The 20,035-nt window shown below is 48.5% G+C and overlaps 1 protein-coding gene across 2 annotated transcripts; it reads left to right on the top strand.

Annotated features, from left to right (window-relative positions):
• The first annotated feature begins 2,991 nt into the window (after nucleotides 1-2,991).
• ZNF202 (zinc finger protein 202) lies at nucleotides 2,992-19,652 on the top strand. Of its 2 annotated transcripts, XM_030332625.2 has the most exons (7): nucleotides 2,992-3,060; nucleotides 13,073-13,579; nucleotides 14,289-14,499; nucleotides 14,859-14,947; nucleotides 15,886-16,015; nucleotides 16,567-16,686; nucleotides 17,224-19,652. In XM_030332625.2, exons 2-7 carry the CDS (start codon nucleotides 13,178-13,180, stop codon nucleotides 18,216-18,218), a joined length of 1,947 nt encoding a protein of 648 aa, XP_030188485.1. In that variant the 5' UTR covers nucleotides 2,992-3,060; nucleotides 13,073-13,177; the 3' UTR covers nucleotides 18,219-19,652. The 2 variants fall into 2 exon arrangements, with proteins under 2 accessions (XP_030188485.1, XP_030188484.1); XM_030332624.1 differs by lacking the exon at nucleotides 2,992-3,060 and having other exon boundaries at nucleotides 8,779-13,579.
• Nucleotides 19,653-20,035: the final 383 nt, after the last annotated feature.

Raw genomic sequence — 20,035 nt, 5'->3', positions numbered from 1 at the left:
AGCTACGCACACTCTCAGATGAGCCCACTCTACTAACTACTCCTACCATTTCTTTGATTTTTGGAAAATGGTCTCTCTCTTCCAAGTGCAGAAATAACCATTTTCCTAAGAATTAGTTCTTTACTCTTCATCAGATACTGTTTAAAAAAAAAAGAAAAAGAAAAGAAATAATAACCGAATGCCCCCATCTCCACATTATGGCTTTAGTCCAAGCACTTGACCTATAATAATAACTCTGTAAATCACCTTTCCACATCCAGTCTTGGACCCCTTCATTCTCACCAGAGGCCAAAAGGATTTTATAAAAATGTATATCTAATCATGTCACTTAATTAAAATCCTTCAGTGGCTTCCCATTAACTATAGCAGATAATGCTTACTTTAGTCCATAAGACTAAATATATAAGAGACAATATACCATGAAGGCTTTCTTGCTGGAAAATTCAGCCCCAAGTTTACATTAAATACAGAGTTTGCATGTGAGGTTTTCACATAAGGTGAATGACCTTTGGTCCATCAGATCTGATCCCTGTTCACAACATCAGGTCCATCTTACACATTTCTCTATTGTTCTCTGGCCCTAGACACACTATCTTTCTTTCAATTTCTCCAATACCCCAAGCTCTTTCCCACCTCGGGACCCTTGCATACACACTATTTCCCATTACTTCAAACATTCTTTCTTGCTCGTCCCACTTCTCACTCCCATCCCCAATCTCAGCCTGCCCACTCATCCTTCAGAATTCTGCTCAAACGTTACTACTCAAGAAGGCCTCCCCTGGGGCGCCTGGGTGGCGCAGTCGGTTAAGCGTCCGACTTCAGCCAGGTCACGATCTCGCGGTCCGTGAGTTCGAGCCCCGCGTCAGGCTCTGGGCTGATGGCTCAGAGCCTGGAGCCTGTTTCCGATTCTGTGTCTCCCTCTCTCTCTGCCCCTCCCCCGTTCATGCTCTGTCTCTCTCTGTCCCAAAAAAAATAAATAAACGTTGGAAGAAGGCCTCCCCTGACTGCTTCTCTACCAGCACCACCATCAGGATTAGGACCTCCAGTTACAAGCTCTCATAACATGCCGTACCTCTCCTTTGTAGAAAGTCTCACAATCATAAGTAAGTTATTTAAAACTCTGTTTCTTTCCTCCCAAACACACATACCACATGAAAGCTCCACGAAGACAGATATTACAACATTTTTGTTGCCCATTATATTCCATACACCTATCACAGTGCCCTGCAATCGTAATTCCTCACTAAATCAGTCACTGATGAAGGAAGGACCAGACTGAACAATTTGAGCCGCGCGTCAGGCTCTGTGCTGACAGCTCAGAGCCTGGAGCGTATATTAAATGATTAGTATCAAGAATACATAACATCTAACGATAAGAAAAAAATCCATCTGCGAAACAGGCAAACTCATAGGAAGACTACAAGTCACCAATAAACGTACAAAGAATTTTCATCTTCATTCTTAATCATGGAAAGGAAAGGTAAAACAATGAGACATCACTTCTTGCCCATTTTGCAAGTTTAGCAAGCAGTGGCATGGACATGGGGGAAACTATTCTTATATATGGCTGTTAAGATTACAAACTGATACAGTCTCTGGGAAGTTAATTTGGTAGTATCAGTTGAATACATACAACCTATGACCCAGCAGTACTTTTTCTCTGTCCCCAAGTAACATTTGCATATATGCACGAAGATGTTTATTATGGCATTGTTTATGACAGCAGCAATTATAAACAACATATATTATCCATAGGCAAATGGCTATTCACACTAAAGGATGTTATGCAAAAAGCAGAAGGAATAAAGGATATCTGTATGTGCTATGAACAGGCCCAATACTAGGAGAAAATGGCAAATTGAGGAATCCGACATGAGCCCACACATATATGCATATGTGAACAAAATAATATTATGTGATTTCTGTGAATACGTATGTGTATTGTATGTAAAAGCACAGAAAAAAGTCTGGAATGTAAATGCATAAGAATAAAGATTTGGTGAGAGAGATGAGGAGGCCAGAATTAGTAAAAGGTCCTTAGCTTTATCTGCAATGTTTGAAATGGTTAGAAAAACATTTATGTATCATTTGTGACCTTAATATTAATACTTAAAAATATTAAATGAAATATAGATTGAAAACACGTGGCACACAGTAGGCCTTCATGAATTGTACATTCCTGTCCCTCCACCACAGGTAATGAATACCTTGGGTTCAAACACAATGGACTGATCCCAGCGCTGTGTCCCATGAAACGCAATGTGTAAGACATAGTAGGGAGAGAGAAGGTCCTCCCGTGGCACATGGAGAGTGGTGACTTGGGGGCTAAAGGGACAGATAGTAAAAAGGAAAATAGATGCATGCAGAAACGTCACTGACAGAGACAACCTGAGCAAAGGAGATCGGGGAAGTCAGTCTTAAAGAAACACAAAGACGTGTCCAAGGAAACCAGAAAAGAACAGGATGCCACAACTATTCTCAGCAAGCTTCTGCTGCGTTCCAAAGAGTTCACGTGCAATATTTCCCTTCGCTCTCGGAGCAAGGGAATGGTTACACCCATTTTAGATGGACCCTGAGCTTCGGAGAGGTGGAAGGGTTCGCTGGAGGCCCCACAAATGGTGGCCAGCGCAGGAGCCAAACTCAAAACTGCTGTTAGCAACCGTGCTTCGCGGACAATCAAGAAAAACGAGTAGACGCATAGACGCCAAAATCAAAGCAAAGATCAAAAAAGAGAAAAGCCTGCGTGTGTGCAAACCGAGGGCTGCGGGCCGCAGAAGCGGGGCTTGTGGGCGCAAGGGGTCTAGCCCCAGGCTTTCCCCTCGCGGCTCTCTGAGTCTCCTCCTGCGCGGTGCCCACAGAGACACCAAACCTCCCAGCGCCTAGAAGGGCTCCAGCCGCGAGGAGGCGGGGCCAAGCGCAGCTTCCGGTTCCGGGCGCAAAGGCCCCACGTGTTTCGACCCGCCAGGCCCCGCGCGGCTCGGATCCGGCGGCGCTGCTTCGGCCGGGAGTGGGTGGGGGAGAAGCCGGGGCAGGGGAGGAGCCGCCGGAGCAGTCGGAGCCGTGAGTGCTGAGGGGCTGGGCCGGGCCGGGCCGGGCCCGATCGCGCTGAGCCGGGCTGGGCAGGGCGGGGAAGAGAGGGAGAGGTCGGAGACCCCGCCCCCCCCCCCCCCCCCGAGTCTGGGGAAATCGCACTGTCCTGGAGAAGGGGCGGCGGCAGTATAGTGAGGGGACCGAGGCGTAGTGGTCCCCGGGGCTCCTGGTGGCAGGAGCGAGAACCTCCGGGGACGCGGATGGCGCTTTGGGCTTCTTTCGGTGCAGCCACCGCCCTCCGCCCCCTCCTGAGGCCTGCAGAAACGCAGTTAGTTCGTACCTCCCATTGCTTCCGCGCCAACTGGCCCCCCGGAACCGAGGGAGGAGTGGTCTAGGCCCCTTTAGTTCCCGTAGCTTTTTCTCACACAGTCTTTCAGATTGTTAGAGGCCCCCCCACAGCACCCCCCGGCAGGCTCCTGGCCCGGGCAAGCCCCATCTCTTTCCACCACCAACCCCCCCCCCCCCCCCCCCCCCCCACACACACACACACACACACAGACACTCACCCATGATCTTATCACCCTTGGACATCGTCTGGCTTGTGGCTTTTCAGCCCCCACTGTGACCGACCCCAAGCTTCCCCTCAAGCTAGTAGCTTCTGTCTCCACTTGCAACTTCCCTGCCCCCAACCCCTAACAGCCAGTTTTGACACTTCTGAACACCACCGTTACCCTCCGCAGGAGTACATAGGCCTCTGCTGCTTGTCTGGTTTGACCAAAAGTTTGTTAGTTTGTATGCCATGGATCCGCCCTCTCAGGTGTAAGGCGAATTTTGGTTTTTCTGGGCGTTAGATATTCTTGTGTCCCAGGCGCTTTGATTTCCTTGTCTGTCATGGGTAGGCTCCTAACCTTAGCGGTTTTTTGACCACCTGGGTCCTGGAGAGCACTGCCACATCCAGGCTCTCCCTTGGAAGTTAGGGTTAGAACTGTTACTCTTTCTCTGTCCACACTTGGCAGGTGACACTCCGGGCAGCCTTACTCAGGAGCCACAGAAAGCTAGTGGAGTCCTCCTTCTCCCCCCCACCTTCTCTCCCAAGTTGCCCCATGGACCTTGATCCAGAAAGCCACTTCAGAAAGGCTGTGAGGAAGGCACTGGGAGGCATGTTGGTGGGAAGTATGTGTCAGCCAAGCAGTTAGGGTTTAGGGTTTGGGGCCATTTGTTTTGGGTAACTTTCTGCTGGGACTCTTCTAGCGTCAGAAGGAGGAAGGGGATATTTCCTCTTTGGACCAGATACCTGGGATTCATCATCTTTCCCCCCCTTTCTCCTCCAGCTATACCCCTTTTGCACTCTTAAGCACTATTTTGCAGTAGACAGTCATTTCAAGGGCACAGCAAGGTTTACTATGATGTGAGGGACTCTTGGGTGTTACAAGCGGTACAGATGAGGTAAGTTACAGGTTTACAACATTTTTTCCCAGTTAATTTGGCACAGGCAGAAAACAACAGTCCTAGGCTCTTTTGGCTTTTGCAAACCCTCCTTTAAATTTGGCCAGCACTGGAAAAGTTGGATCCTTTCTGCTTGAACCTCAGCTTTACTTCCTTTGCCTTAGGTATCGGCTCTCAAACCTATCAGGCGTCTTAAGCACCTGAAGGGAGGGTGTGTTGAACAGATGGCCCCCACAGTTTCTGATCATAGGGCGGGGCCAGGGCTTGAAAATTTGCACATTTCGGACAAGTTTTTAGGTGTTTGTGCTGCTGGTTTGGGTTTCTCAAACTGAGCACCGCTGCCCTTGGCCAATCTTCACATGAGCGGTGCAGTGGTTTGGGCGATCAAAAGGCCTGTGTGTGTACCTTCTGCGCTAGAAGCTAGTAATATGATCTTGTGTGGATAACTTAACCACTGAGTTCTTTCGTTTTTAAAATTAAGAATGTGAGCTTAAAAAAAAAAACAACCCCTCCAAATACTAGTTATCTTATGCCAAATGGAAGATGAAATATTGATGAGTTTTTCCCTTGATTTTCTTAATTCTCTTGTTAGGAGCTTCCATATAGCTTGTATCCATATTTAGGTTTTTGCTGTGAGTCGCTAGTGCGCTGAAGTCCTGCTGTACCTTAACTACTTATTAAATTCTTTAAGGTCAGAGCCAGTGTTTTTCTCATCTTTCTCTGCCCTGCACCTTGAGTTGTTTGGGATGCACCATTGATGCTCAGTAGATACTTGGAGAATGGATAACCCCATCCCCTACTCTCTTTTCCCTTTGAAGAGGTTTCTCTCCACTAGTCCTGTGCCACATAGTAAAGCAGTATATGGCTATGCCACCTGATTCGCCCAGGAGATTGGGATTAATGTCGATGCCAAATTCCTGTAACTGTCCCTATGAGTGGTTTAGTACTCAGAAGCCCCGGCACCCGTTGGTTCTGAATTTTAGTGCATCTGTATCCATGTTGGAGTAAGAGAAATAGCTTAATAAAATTCAGCAGCTGTTTATTGAGTACCTTTTCTACCAAGCCTTTGACAAAGTGTTAGGCACTTGGAATATAAAAAGGAATAAAGAGGTCCTTGCCCTCTGGGACAGGGCTCACAGCGGGGAGGTAAAGACACTAAACTGTGTCCACAGCAAGAATGCCATTCTGGGATTCTTTCTACTTTGGACCGTGATTTAATCTGCGGTGGAAGCCTGCCACTCCTCCAGTTCCTCTGGTCTGGCAGGCGTGGGTCCCATCTTTCACCATCTCGTCATAAGCAAGGGAGCCTTGGGCAATGCCAGAAGGAAGTCCTCTAGATACAAAGCAAAGGGTCTTTTGACAGAGTGTCAGTTACAAAACTAAAAGCGTAATACATGATTTTTGAATTGACTGTTCTGAATTACCCATATTTACTCCTCAGGCCAAAAGCCCTATTTATAAAATATGTTATCCTGTTATTTTTCATTAAATAATGGCTCCTCTCACTGCCTGTGTGATGGGCATTGACCATGTTTATTATAGGAATGAATTGGATACAGCTAGTTTAACCCTGGCTGCCCCCCTCATCAGGGTGGGTGTCAGGTATGATGACTGCCCTTTTCCCACTTCAGATTAGTTTGTGATTTTTTTTTTTTAATTTTTAGATTTATTTATTTATTTATTTATTTATTTATTTATTTATTTATTTTTGAGAGAGGCAGAGACGGGGGGAGGGGTAGAGAGAGAGAATCCCAAGCAGGCACTGCACTGTTAGCACAGAGCCTGTGGGGCTTGAACCCACAAAACCGAGATTGTGACCTGAGCCAAAACCAAGAGTCAGATGCTTAACTGACTGAGCCACCCAGGCGCCCTTGTGATGTTCTGTTTTAAACCGAAGCATATAGATTGACCTGCTTTATTAAAGCCACTAACCACCTCTAGGTAACCCTTAAGGTTAAAAAGCCTCGGGGTACCTGGATGGCTCAGTCGGTTAAGCGGCCGACTTCGGCTCAGGTCATGATCTTGCAGTCTGTGAGTTCGAGCCCCGCGTCTGGCCCTGTGCTGACAGCTTGGAGCCTGGAGCCTGCTTCGAATTCTGTGTCTCCCTCTCTCTCTACCCCTCTCCCACTTATGCCCTGTCTCTCTCTCTGTCAAAAATAAATAAACATTAAGAAAAATTTAAATATAAAACCCTAGCTTCATGGTGGAGGCTCACCACTGTCATGATGGCCAGCTCCTCAATTGTGGACTCTTAAAATCTGTTTTTGGCCTCTAGCCCATCTTAACTCTCGAATAATCCCTTTCACCATCTTAGGCTAATACTTTATGGCCCACGTATTCAATAAAGAAGCCGTATATCCTCGTTCTTCTCCAAGCCCCTCTGTCACCATCAGGAAGCACCATGGTTTCTCAAAAGATGACCCAGCTCTCTGCCCTTAGGTGGAGAATCGTTCCCATTTTCAGGATGATGCATCTTGAGGAGGTGGAACACAGATCACCCACCTTCAAAGGCAGAGCAGCCAGCGGCCCAACACTGCCCCTGGGCCTGTAGGAAACATTTTCATTGAAAATAAAGTGAATTGCTATGGTATTTATAGCTATATTTTACATTATTTGTGTTTACATCCATCGACTCTCGATGACATGTTTGTACCCACTCTATACCTTGATCCTAACTAACCACAAGGTCTGTAGAATTTCAGGGCAGAAGGTGTTCACATCTTAGCGTCCACTGGTTTCCCTGTACCACCCACTGCCACTGACTTGTTTGGCTTTGTTTCTTCCTATCTTCTCCTTCACTCCGACTCATGCTGTGTCTTTGAAACCCATTGCAGTAAGCTTTGAGCCACTTCTCTCCTTGCTACTCAGATGTATTATGCTGAAGGAAAGAAATATTTAAGTGGCAAAAATATTAAAAATTTTTAATGTTTATTTTTGAGAGCAAGAGAAACGGAACACAAGCAGGGGAGGGGCAGAGATAGGGAGACACAGAATCCGAAGCAGGCTCCAGGCTCTGGGCTGTCAGCACAGAGCCCGATGCGGGGCTCGAACCCACAAACCGTGAGATCATGACCTGAGCCGAAGTTGGGCACTTAGCCAGCTGAGCCACCCAGGCGCCCCTAAATGGCAAAAATATTTAAAAAGAAATCGTTTTTAAACATGGTTTGAAGCATATTGCCCACGATGCATTAGAAGGCCAAAAGTCCATGAATGCGTTCCCTTTCATTACTTTGGCCTTCTGGGTTAAATTTTCAAGGAACTTAGTAGGTGTATTAACTGGGCTTGCCCCAAATTGCCTCCTCCCAGTTAGAGGGAGGAGACAGGACTGTGACATTGGTAAGTAGAAGCACTGATCAGTGGAGAACCTGTCTTTGAGTTTCCATCCTATCTGTGTTCCAAGGATCTTATTTAATCTTAGCTTATAAGTCTTTCAAAGAAAGGACTCCTTATAATACTTTACTTTTTATTTATTTATTTTTTTTTGTTCATTTATTTTGGAGAGAGAGACAGCGCAAGTGGGGAAGGGGCAGAGAGAGAGGGAGACAACACAATCTGAAGCAGGCTCCGGGCCCAGCTGTCAGCACAGAGCCCGACGCGGGGCTCGAACCCACGAACCGTGAGATCATGACCCGAGCTGAAGTCGGACGCTTAACCGACTGAGCCACCCAGGCGCCCCTATAACACCTTACTTTTGATATAATGGTAAACAGACCAAGATTTTTCCTGTGCATTTAAAAATTTTTTTGGAATTATGAAATAAAGGACTGTTTGCTTGTTCAGCGTTTAAATCTTGCCTTCTTCACAAAATGATTTAAAGCAATTTGAAGGAAAGAGAACAAAATATATTGAGCATTTACTCTGTCCTGGGCTCTGTGCTGAAGTGATTCTATATGTAACTTCATTTACTCCTTAAAACAACCATGTGAAGTAGATAGTATTAGCCACATTTTGAAATTGAGACCAAGACTTAGGGAGTATCACATGGCCAGTAAGTGAGGAGAGGGATCCAAACCCAGGGCTCCAAAGTCTCGAACCCTTATATGGAAAGCACGGATAATTGTATATAGGACAATTGGCAATAAAAGATCATCTTTTCAGTAGAAGGATCATACTAGATAATCTTTAGTTTTATTTTTTTCTAATTTTTTTTTTAACGTTTATTTATTTTTGAGACAGAGAGAGACAGAGCATGAACAGGGGAGGGGCAGAGAGAGAGGGAGACACAGAATCTGAAACAGGCTCCAGGCTCTGAGCTGTCAGCACAGAGCCCGACGTGGGGCTTGAACTCACGGACCGTGAGATCATGACCGGAGCCGAAGTCGGACGCTTAACCGACCAAGCCACCCAGGCACCCCGATAATCTTTAGTTTTAAACAAGAATACAGCATTAGCACAGGGCAGTTAACAAATGTTATTAGTTGATTTCTATTCTAGAACAATAGGAGCAGTGGCATGGTCTGGCTCGGCCCAGAGAGCAGACATAACCAGATTTCCAGGTTATAGGCCAGCATTAAGGTAAAAAATAAGAATGGCAACAGGAGGGGAAATAGGGGTCTGCTAAATACGATCATTTGAACCTCTCTGATCACTACTTCTGAAGACTATTTGCCGATAAATCAGTATTTCTCTATTAAGCAGATACTATATGACCACAAGCCTTGTCATTTAGGGTCCAGAAGGATCTCCTGAAGCAGTAACATTGTAAGGTAGGGAACCAGATGTCCCTTCATTGCCTACCGTTTTCTGTTGTCAGAATGGAGTTAAAGCCTTCAGTGGCATATGACTCATTCAGATAAGGGGCATAGGTATTGTACCAAAGATTGGAGAGAGCGCTTTCCTTTTCCACATCTCCCCAGTCCCACTCCCTATACCCTGGAAACATGTACTCAAGAGACTATGTCATGGAGCCTGCCCAGCCCTAGGCTTGTGAAGCTCTTCTGCAGACATTGTTTCAGAACCTTCAGGAACCAAGTTTTGCTCTTCCTGGTCTGGCTTCTGTCTATATAGTCCTGTTCGCTTTTTATAGGTTGTCGCGGAGCCCTTCCAAGGACAGACTTTGAGGGAAGGTATTAGAAAAGCAAGGGCAATAAATTGCAAGGCCAACTGGGCAGTGTAGCATATCCTATGAACTGCAGAATAAAATAGTGTCCATTTTCTGTTTGTGATAAGGACACTTGACATTTGCACAGCACATTTTAGTTCATAAGCTCCCAGAGCTTGGCTAATCCTGGGAGTTAGGAAAGCAGTTCCTGCAGCAGGCTCTCCCCTTTACGAGGGCTCTTGTGTGCGTTACCTCACGAAGCCCTCAGAGCTGCTCCAGTCACTTGACCATGTGGGGCTGGGGCGCACATCTTTCCACAGCACCACCTGCCTCCCATTCCTTCCCATCCCTTGCCCCTTGACTTCTCTTCTTTCATCCCGCTGTTGCCGATCCGTTTGCCTTCATCGATTTCTAAGCTGCCAAAGTCAATCCAAAACAAGCAATGGAAACATCAATTCATGATTTCTGAAGAGCGTTTAAAGACAGGTTTTATGTGGCGCTGTTCCGTTCCTTTTTCTTGGTGGAGACTACCGCCCTGTGAGAGCAGGAGTGCTTCTTTCCATGCGGACTTGGTAGAATCCATAGACAATCTGTTGTAGCTAGTGCCACGTGGAAGCAAGGAGAGCTTCCTAGTCTGCCTCCCTGGGCATGGATTCTTGGACTCTGAAGATAATAGAGATCCCTTCGTTAAGCCAAAGACCATCAATTCCATCTTCTCTCAGGACTCCCAAAGAAAATAATCTTAGTGAAGAGGGGCATAGAATTTTAAAAAACTACAAGCCCCGTAGAGAACCGACCACCATGAGGTAGACAGATTCAGTTGGTAGGAAAATTACCACGTAAAGATGTAGAAATTATGGGACTGCCTAGAACAGGCTATGAAAATCTGTAGTGGATGTTTGAAGATCATGAACGTGAAGTAAAAGCACAAATGAATGAAAAGCTATTTGAGCTTGAGATAATAAGTAATGTAATTGAAATGAAACTCCATTTAATGGGCAGCATGACATTAGACCCAGCTCTTAACAGTGGATTGTTAGCTGAGACTTGTAATGAAGCCCAAAAAGACTAGAAAATGAAGAATCCCTCAGGTTGCATGTGGAGAGTGGTCTGGAGGGGGCAGGACCAGGAACACTGGTAAAACTTGAAGCAAGTTGTTCATGCAGCATACAAGTGCCTGTTAAGTGCCAGTGTGATGTAGGAGAGGGTCATGTTCAGAAGGTCCTGTTAATACTTTTTTCAGTGGCTCAGAATGGCTCAACCAGGGGAGATGAATGAATTTGAAAGACATTTAGAAGGTGGGATTAGCGAGATTGATGAATAAGAAAGTGGAGGGGAAGGTGGACTCTTCCTGACAAAAAGTAGGACGAAAACTTTGTGAGGTGGAGGTTTATTTCTTTAAATTCACTTACTGAGCGCTTCATTACGTGTGTTGGAGATTGATGGAGAACAGTCCCTAACTTCAAGGCGTGACATCGGGAGGATAGACTGGCTGTATGATACCACCGCCAGCGTGTTAGAGCTGTGCCCAGGTTGCTGTAGAAGCACAGTGGTTTCCACCTGTTTTCAGGGTAGGGGGAATGGGATCAAAGGAAACCTCTCAGAACGCGTGAAGCGTGAGCTGTCTCCTAAGCGGTTTAACCCAATGAAGGGTAAAGAATCGGAAGGAACATGTTCTCAAGCCAAAGCGCATAGGGCTTTTGGTGCTTCCCACGCACGCACAAAGTGTGTGTCTGTGTGAGGAGGGCAGAAGGAATAACAAGATGAAAGTCAGCCTGATATGTAATACTTAGAAGTCTGTATGTCACTTACAAGGCAAGGAAGAATGACTAAAGATTTTAAATAGGGAGGGGACGGGACCACGTTTGTCAAGAGTGCCAGTCACTCTTGAGAGCCCGTCAGTGCTAACTTGAAGGTAACCAATCCGGAGGCAGTTGGAGCAATGCGGACAAGAACCGGTAAGTACCCAAAGTGTGAATCACGGGAATGAAGAAGAGGGGAGCGCACCATGCAGCCCCAGGGGAACAGCCTTCCTGCAGACATGGTGGCCTGAAGAGACACCCCCTTTCAGGAGATGAGCAGTGCACCCTTTTCATTCCGTGAGACACAGAAAAGGGTAGGATATGAGGCTTGAAAAACCAGCTGAGGGCTGGCGGTGAAGAGCTTCACGTGCCGTGCCAAGGATTTTAGAGCTGATCTACCCGACAGAAGTGTTTTCAAATGTGAGCGGTGCGGTTGGGACTACAATTTAGAAAGGTAATAGTTGACATTGGGGTGCCTCCGCTCATCCAAGCCCTTCACAGCTTGGGATACGTTTAACCCTCGTCGTCGCGCTGTCGGGTGGATGCCATTCTTCCCTCCGAGCCGTGAATGGAAACAGGCAGAAGGAACGTAGGCACTGAACGGTGGCCTCACCCCTAGGAAACGGTAGAGCCCGGATTTAAACCCTGGCAGTCTGACGCCAGGGCCCTCGCTCCTTACCTTACACACCCTAGATGTTTTCTTGGCCGTGAGGCACATCAGAACTTCGCGTGCCGTTTCTAAAGATAACGGTTGCCTCAGTCGACTAAATCAAAGTATCCAGAAGAGTGATGGTGTGATACTTGTCTTGCAAAAAGCTCCACCATAATTATGCTGCACTTTACTCCTGGTCCAGCACTGCAGGGATCCCAGTTGGGGAGTTCTAGCAGGAGTCCAGGTGAGAGCGGAGGGCCCAAACCAAAGCAGTCTGTGGGAAAGAGGAGGAGGAAATAGATCTAAGAGGCTTAAGAGGGAGAACTGGTTTAATGAGCTGTAAGCAGTGGGGAAGGGTCAGAGTGGAGTCCAAAGGTCACAAAGTTGAGTGTTTACCTTAACAAGTGACGATCGCAGCCGAGACAGGACCCCGGCAAGAGAGGTAGATTTGGGAGCACGCGTGACAAACTCAGTTTTGAACACCTGGGTCTGGAGGTCTTCCATGAAGACGCCTTGATAAGGGGAAGGTTGCTTTTGGGAGTGCCTCTGTGCCAGCCACTGGGCAAGCGGCTTTCCTCACTGTTGCCTCATGCGGTCTGCCCCTCTAGTCGCCGAGAGTCCCCCCACTGTTCAGCGGAATTAATACCAAGTGAGTCCGTGCAAAATGAACCTTCATAAAGGCCTCCCCATCTGTTTTAGCCTGGCTGAGGTGTCTCTTCTCAGACTATACGTCCTGGTGCGTACGTAAACGTGTGTGTAACACGGATGGTGGGCAGTATACCTGTTCCAGCCGGTGATTAACCGTGTCCTCTGTCCTCGTCGGCTCACGGGTTTCATGAAGTAGAAATGCCTTTTTTTTTCTATTTCTCTGTGGGGTGTGAGCCTGGCCTAGGAAAAGGGGTAAGAGAACATACCTTCAGGCATAGATCGTCTTATTTCAACCAAATCTATTTAGGGCTGATGGCTGTGAAGACGAGGGGCAGGGGATTTAATAGTTTGAGGAGGTGTGATGCGTGCAGGGTTATGGTTGAACTCAGAGGCATTGTCCCTGTGTGTGATCTCATGCTTATATGGTTGTCTGTCTCTCCTTCTCTGCCCCAGGTCCCTTGGGAGAAACTCCTTGAGGTGCTCAGGCTGAGACTGGGGGGTAATGACACTGTGAGCTGTAGATGGTGTGAGACCCCTCCCCACCCCCAGAGCCGAACAATGGCTACAGCCTTGGAACCAGAGGACCAGGATCTTTGGGAAGAAGAGGGAATCCTGATGGTGAAATTGGAAGATGATTTCACCTGTAGGCCGGAGTCTGTCTTACAGAGAGATGACCCTGTGCTTGAGACCTCACACCAGAACTTCCGGCGCTTCCGCTACCAGGAAGCAGCAAGCCCTCGAGAAGCTCTCATTCGGCTGCGAGAACTTTGTCATCAGTGGCTGAGGCCGGAAAGGCGGACGAAGGAGCAGATCTTAGAGCTGCTTGTGCTGGAACAGTTCCTTACCGTCCTGCCCGGAGAACTACAGAGCTGGGTGCGGGGCCAGCGGCCAGAGAGTGGCGAGGAGGCCGTGACGCTGGTGGAGGGTTTGCAGAAACAACCCAGGAGACCAAGGCGGTGGGTGAGGAGGGGGAGTCCTGATCTGTGTGATGTGGAGGGGGACTTTTGCTGGAAGGATGGATTTCGGGGCAGGGCATACAGGGCCCCCATAATTTACCCTTTAAAACTAATTGGCTCTGCTTGTGGGTTGCACCTGCATCTGTATGGGGCAGAGTGTGTGTATGCGTGTGTGTGTTTGTGTGTGTGTGTGAGTGAGTGAGTGTGACTTTCTGGTTTTTGAAACGCCTGCCTTGGGACCACCTTAGAGACCTCAGCACCCAAGGATCGTAAGGCTTTGGTTTTCCTTTCTGTGAATGTCAAACCTCCAGTTCCTGAGGAGGCCAATTTTGTGACTTCCTCAGAGGTTCTCCTAGATGCTCGGTCACAGGGGCCCCCTCTCTTCCCAGGACAATAAGAGAGGGAAACAAACAGCAAGAAAGCTGCAGGTGGGAGAGGTGGGGATGGGAAGGAAGGGCACCTCAGAGCCCTGGGTGACAAGGGCAGGCTTGAGGGAACTGAGCAAGTGGTGCAGCGTCCAAATGTCCCTGCTTTGTCCTGGTGAGGGTAGCCTTCGACAGCCCTTGCATGCCGCAGCGGGACTGGAGCGTCCCCTCCTCCTCTGGGACCCTCTGGGAGTTTTTCTCTTGGCAGCTTCTCCTAAAATAAGCCCTGATGACAACTGAGACTTTCCTCTGGACTCCATGCTGACTGGAAATTGGAATCCTTCCCAGGTGACTGTCCATGTTCATGGGCAGGAAGTCCTGTCAGAGGAGACGGTGCATCCAGGAGCAGAGCCTGAATCACCTAACGAGCTGCAGAACGCTGTGCAGACCTCAACTCCTGAGGAGTCCCACGAGGAGACCACGCAGAGCCCAGACCTGGGGCCACCGGAAGAGCCGAGCGTGTGCCACGAACTGGAGTTTCAGCCCCTGCAGCAGAGCGGTGGGAAGCCTCAGCAGAAAGGGGGCATTGTGGCGGGCAGAGTGCGGGAAGGGCGCTATTTCCCCTCTACTGAGGAGGCTAGGTAGAGCATCGTGGGAATAAATCACAGAATCCGGGGCGTTGAGGGGAGACCGTACTAGTTAGAGTCCCCCAGAAACAGAGCCGAGCTGAAATGGCAGTATTCTTGGTGGTTCTCTTGGCCTGCCAGTAGTGTTCCAGGTGGCGGCATTGGGATGACCCGAGCTACCCTTAGGCCAGTTTCTGGATTCCCACCAAAGATGATGAGAGCTGCCTGCCAGTTACTGGGTGGGGGGCGGGGGGGCTGCCTATTGCTGATCGCTGCCGCCTTTTCTTCTCAGAGGTTCCAGTGCCGCAGGGCCCAGACCTTCCTGAAGAGAGGAGCCCTGGAAACCCAGAGATGGTTGCCTTTCTTACTGCTCTCTCACAGGTGTGCTCTCGTTTCCCTCTGTGCCACACAGAATTTGAAGAAGCAGCAGGCATTAGCTCACACCTCAACACCCTCAGGTCAGGCAGGACGCCAGTTCCCGCTCTCCTCCTTGTCAGGTTAAGCTCTCGGTTCTAGACGTGTCTGCGGCGGGAGGAGCTGCATGTGACGAGATAAATCCTAATTGTCGCGGCCAGCCCGTCAGGCTCCAGAGCCTCTTTATTTGCCGCCGCCCAGAGAGAGGGACTAACCGAATGCGATTATTTTGGAATACTCCAGCACACCTTGAGTGAGTTGCTGACTGAGGGCTTGTTTTTGTTTTCTCAGGAGTAAACTTGGTAGTCGTTTGTCAGAATGGCCACTGTGCTGCAGAAATGATTTCTGAACTTGTGTGGAATCCCCTTCCTGGGACCGCATTTGGTCAGGCCGTGGCCTGTGCGGAGCTGTCACCATGGCCACGCTGTGAGCCTGGAGAGAAAAGCCGTAGCGTTCACCCGTGGTCACAGATCGTAGCCTAGCTGCAGGAAGGGGTCCCGCGCATGCTGGGTCGACTGTGTGAACGATAGGGGTGCCCGGAGAAGGTCGGTCAGGGACAGCTTTCTAGGAAAGGTGAATTCTTGCAGAAATGTAGGTGGCACGGAAGCCTCAAATAGGGAGTTAATGATGACTTTGAAGACTTCTCCTGTATTTTAACCAATATGCTCCGGAAGAAGAACAGAGGCTGGCCCTGAGAGAAAGCAGGGGGACCGGAGGGCACAGAGGAGGGCCCATGCAAAAGTAGGAAGTCGGGGAGTAGCAGCCGAGGGTGACACGCATTTCCTGAAAGGGAGCCCAGAGTCCCGCGAGAGTCCCTTTTGTCTCCTGGCATAACCTTCACCCCAGGAATGAAATAGGAGGCTCCAGGAAGCGTCCCGTTTTCACTGAAGCCTGTGTCATTTCAGGGGTTGGTAACTTTCAAGGACGTGGCTGTGTGCTTCTCCCAGGACCAGTGGAGCGATATGGATCCAACACAGAAAGAGTTCTATGGAGAATATGTCTTGGAGGAAGACTGTGGAATTGTGGTCTCTTTGTGTAAGGAATTTCAAGTGTTTCTAGAGGGTTCTGAGCACAGAAGTCTTTCCCTGTTGGAAATTACAAGGAGGAGGGTGCGGGGGGACGGGGTGGGTCTTAGACCCTAGACCGGATGTATCACTTTTCTCTTACGCCTCCCCCACCGATGAGATTGAAGGATTAGCTAAGGAAGATGGTATCTTTCAAGTTCAAGGGAGGAGAAGAGGCTTAGAAAGTGGTTAGAAACTTGTAACAAGAAAATAAAATGACAACATGACAGCTCTAGTCTATTTGAGGCAGCGTGTGAGTTTTGAAGCCAGCAGCAGAAGGATGATCTGCTTACTTGAATGTGGGGAAGGAGAGAGCATTAGCAGTCGTACGACTATTGAGTTGCAGGTGAAGGGCAAGAAATGTGCAGGATTTGGTGAGAGGTGCTCAAGCTAAAAGACCAGCTGTGGCCCACTGATCAGGCTGTACGCTTGTTCTATAGTCTACCCAGCAGAAGAGGTCTGCTCTTAGCGCAGGGCATTGCTGAACCGATCGTAATGTCCCGCTTTCCCTCTCTTGAGCAGCGTTTCCAATCCCCAGACTAGATGAGATCTCCCACGTTAGAGAGGAAGAGCCTTTGGTCCCAGATATCCCAGAGCCTCAAGAGCCTCAAGAGCCAGAAATCCTGAGTTTTACCTACACAGGTGAGGAACGACAAAAGGAATCTCTCCCTGCAGAGCTGACAGTCCCCTTCCCCCTCTGGGGCGACCCCCCCCCCCATTGGTTCTTCCAACCTGTTGGCCATTCCCCCCATCTGCCTCTGAATGCCAGATTCTGTCCTCACCCTCCTCTTTCCCCTCCCGTCATTCATGTGAGGGATATGTCATGTAACATCGTGAAAGGAAAAAAAAAAAAAAAACACGGAACTTTGGAACTGCAGCTCTCGTCATTTACTAAGCAGGTCACTTAAATTCTCTGTCCTCACGTTTCTGAAACGAGGATAATAATCTTTGTCCATACTAAGGCTTGTTGACAGCACGAGATAATCTATCAGAAAGTGCCTGGCACATGACAGAATTCAGCTGACTGGTCATTTCCTTCTTTCCCAGCCTCTACGGTGTGAAATGTGGGCTTCTCTCTATCTGGTCTCGCCTTCCCAAGACTTTAAAAACCCCGCCATTGCGTAGAAAGCATCGTTAACCTCTGTAATTTCCCCTTTTCGCCTCTCACCCTCTCTACAGGAGACAGGAGTGAAGACGAAGAAGAGTACCTTGAGCAAGAAGATGTAAGTTTGGAGGATATACACAGATCTATTTTGGGAGATCCAGAAATCCACCAGACTCCAGACTGGGAAATAGTCTTTGAGGATGATCCAAGTAGACCTAACGAGAGAAGCTTTGGTACAAATACTTCTCAAGTCAATAGTTTATCGAATCTTCGGGAAACCATGCCTATCTGCCCCCTGTTAGGGAGACACCACGACTGCCCTGTATGTGGAAAAAGTTTCACTTGCAACTCCCACCTTGTTAGACACCTGAGAACTCACACGGGAGAGAAACCATATAAGTGTATGGAGTGTGGGAAAAGTTACACGCGGAGCTCACATCTTGCCAGGCACCAGAAGGTTCACAAAATGGGCGCTGCTTATAAATTTCCCCTAAACCGGAAGAATTTGGATGAGACCTCCCCTCTGGTCCAGCCTGAGAGAACTCCTCCCGTTGAGAAACCCTTTAGATGTGACGATTGTGGAAAACACTTCCGCTGGACTTCGGACCTTGTCCGGCATCAGAGGACACACACGGGGGAAAAACCCTTCTTCTGTACTATTTGTGGCAAGAGCTTCAGCCAGAAATCTGTGCTGACGACACACCAAAGAATCCACCTTGGGGGCAAACCCTACCTGTGTGGAGAGTGTGGAGAGGACTTCAGTGACCACAGGCGGTACCTGGCGCACCGGAAGACGCACGCGGCAGAGGAGCTCTACCTCTGTAGCGAGTGCGGGCGGTGCTTCAACCACAGCGCCGCGTTCGCCAAGCACCTCAGGGGACACGCCTCGGTGAGGCCCTGCCGGTGCAACGAATGTGGGAAAAGCTTCAGTCGGAGGGACCACCTCGTCCGGCATCAAAGAACACACACTGGCGAGAAACCATTCACGTGCTCTACCTGTGGAAAGAGCTTCAGCAGGGGCTATCACTTAATCAGGCATCAGAGGACCCACTCAGAAAAGACCTCCTAGCTCGGTTCCCGTGGGAGGAGATGTGCATTCAGCCCTTCCCCGGGGACGGGCTAGGAGAAGCCCTCTCGTCAGCTCGGGGAGACCTCTTCCAGGGAGTCTCCCTGACTTGCCCAGACCTCCATCACCTCTTCCCACAGCTAAATGAAATCCCCCAGGCAGAACCTGTCAACCTTCTTCTACACCTGGAGGAGAGCTTTTGCCCAAAGTACAACCCGGGTGGAGGCTTCTCCTTGACTGGAGGCTCTTGCCTCTACCTCATGGGTATGAAGTAGGAGATTTAGAAGACTTAAGAGGTCGTGGCTATTCTGTTTTACCCAAAATAGGCTGTTGCATATCCTAAAGACTGCTTAACAGCCTCAAGTGTGAAGTTGCCCAGGACAACCCTTTAGGTTTGGCAAGGGACCAGCCTCTGGGATTGTGTCCTAACTGGGCTCAACTCTTAAAAGCACACAGCCCGGAACTCAAGGCAGGAGATTTGCATCCTGACGGCTTGGCCACACACTCACGGGATGACCGTTCAAATATCTCACTGGTTCACTCCTTCACCATGCACTTTCCTTCGATCCTGGGGAGAGCGGGGAGAAGTGTCTGATGGGGGAAATCCTTGAGGCTGTTCCACGTGGACCTTGTCAGGCTGCTCCCTTCCCCAGTGCCAAAACGGTGCCAGGTGCCAGACCCTGCTAGAAAGGAGGACCTAGTCAGAAGCCTCTTTCCCTGTGGGGTGTTTTCCTGTTAGGATTCTCATGCCCAGCCTTACCTACTGTTCTACCAGCCTCGGTTTTGCCCCCAGCACTTCTGCTACAAGTGAGGTGTAACAGTTGGGTGCTGGGGGATTCAGTAAAGCGTAATTAAATCAGGAAATCATTTACATTCCCACCCGTGTACAAGCCCACGCATCCTGCCCGCTCTGCGTGGGTTTGTGAAGGGATTTTGGAACAGTTGTCAGCTTACATAGATATTACAATAATTCTAGAATCATGATTGACTGGGTCACTTTGTTTACACGAAGAAAACAAGAAGATCTGACACCAAATTATGGGGGGGAAAAGGTTTTTTTAAAGCTGTTGCTGTTGGCTAAGGCCATCAAGACTATTCTGACACCCAGCCCCTACTATCCCTGCCTTGGTTCTCTGATATCAGGGAAAATTATGAACCCCAGCACCTGGGACCCTGAAGAATTTGCCAGGAGTAAATGGCTTTCATGTATTTGCGTTGTTTGCTTTTTCTTATGTGATTTCATTTTTATGTGATTAAGAACTAAATAGTAGTATCTCATGGCCTAATGGTAGGATCTCTGTTGCCTGATAAAGGTTCCGCAGAGATGAGGCTGAATAATTATGAACCTCACCTGCTCTGCTTGTGGGAATGGCAAGGACCGGATAAGCGTCCTCCATAAATGGAGCACAGGGTATGGGATTAAAGCATGAGAAGGGCGATTTGTCTTTTGTGCCTGGTTTCTTCAGCTGTCTCTCAGTCCATTATGTGCCAGCGCGTACAGAGAATACGGGTGTCATAACAAGGCCATTCTCGTTTAGGTCAGTCATGGTATTCCAACTGACCCGTCTGGTTTTAATACCAGTCAGCCGTTGTCCTGGAACTACACACAAATAAATAAATAAAAGTAACACTGGCAGCCATGTTCCCTGGTTTCTGGAACTTCCCATTTTATTCACTTTCCAAAGCTTCAGTTTCCAGATTGTTCTGAATGTCATGCATACAAAGAGATCAGGGAGTACAGAATAGTTCGCCATAAGGCTAGAGAAGGCTTGGCGTGGTTAGCAGAACCCCAGGTGGAGTCGATGCATACTGAGGTAAGA

Source organism: Lynx canadensis, chromosome D1 (assembly GCF_007474595.2).
Source record: "Lynx canadensis isolate LIC74 chromosome D1, mLynCan4.pri.v2, whole genome shotgun sequence".
Lineage (NCBI taxonomy): Eukaryota > Metazoa > Chordata > Mammalia > Carnivora > Felidae > Lynx > Lynx canadensis.
The sequence above is the reverse complement of the archived record's forward strand: the minus strand, read 5'-3'. Positions and strand labels throughout refer to the sequence as shown.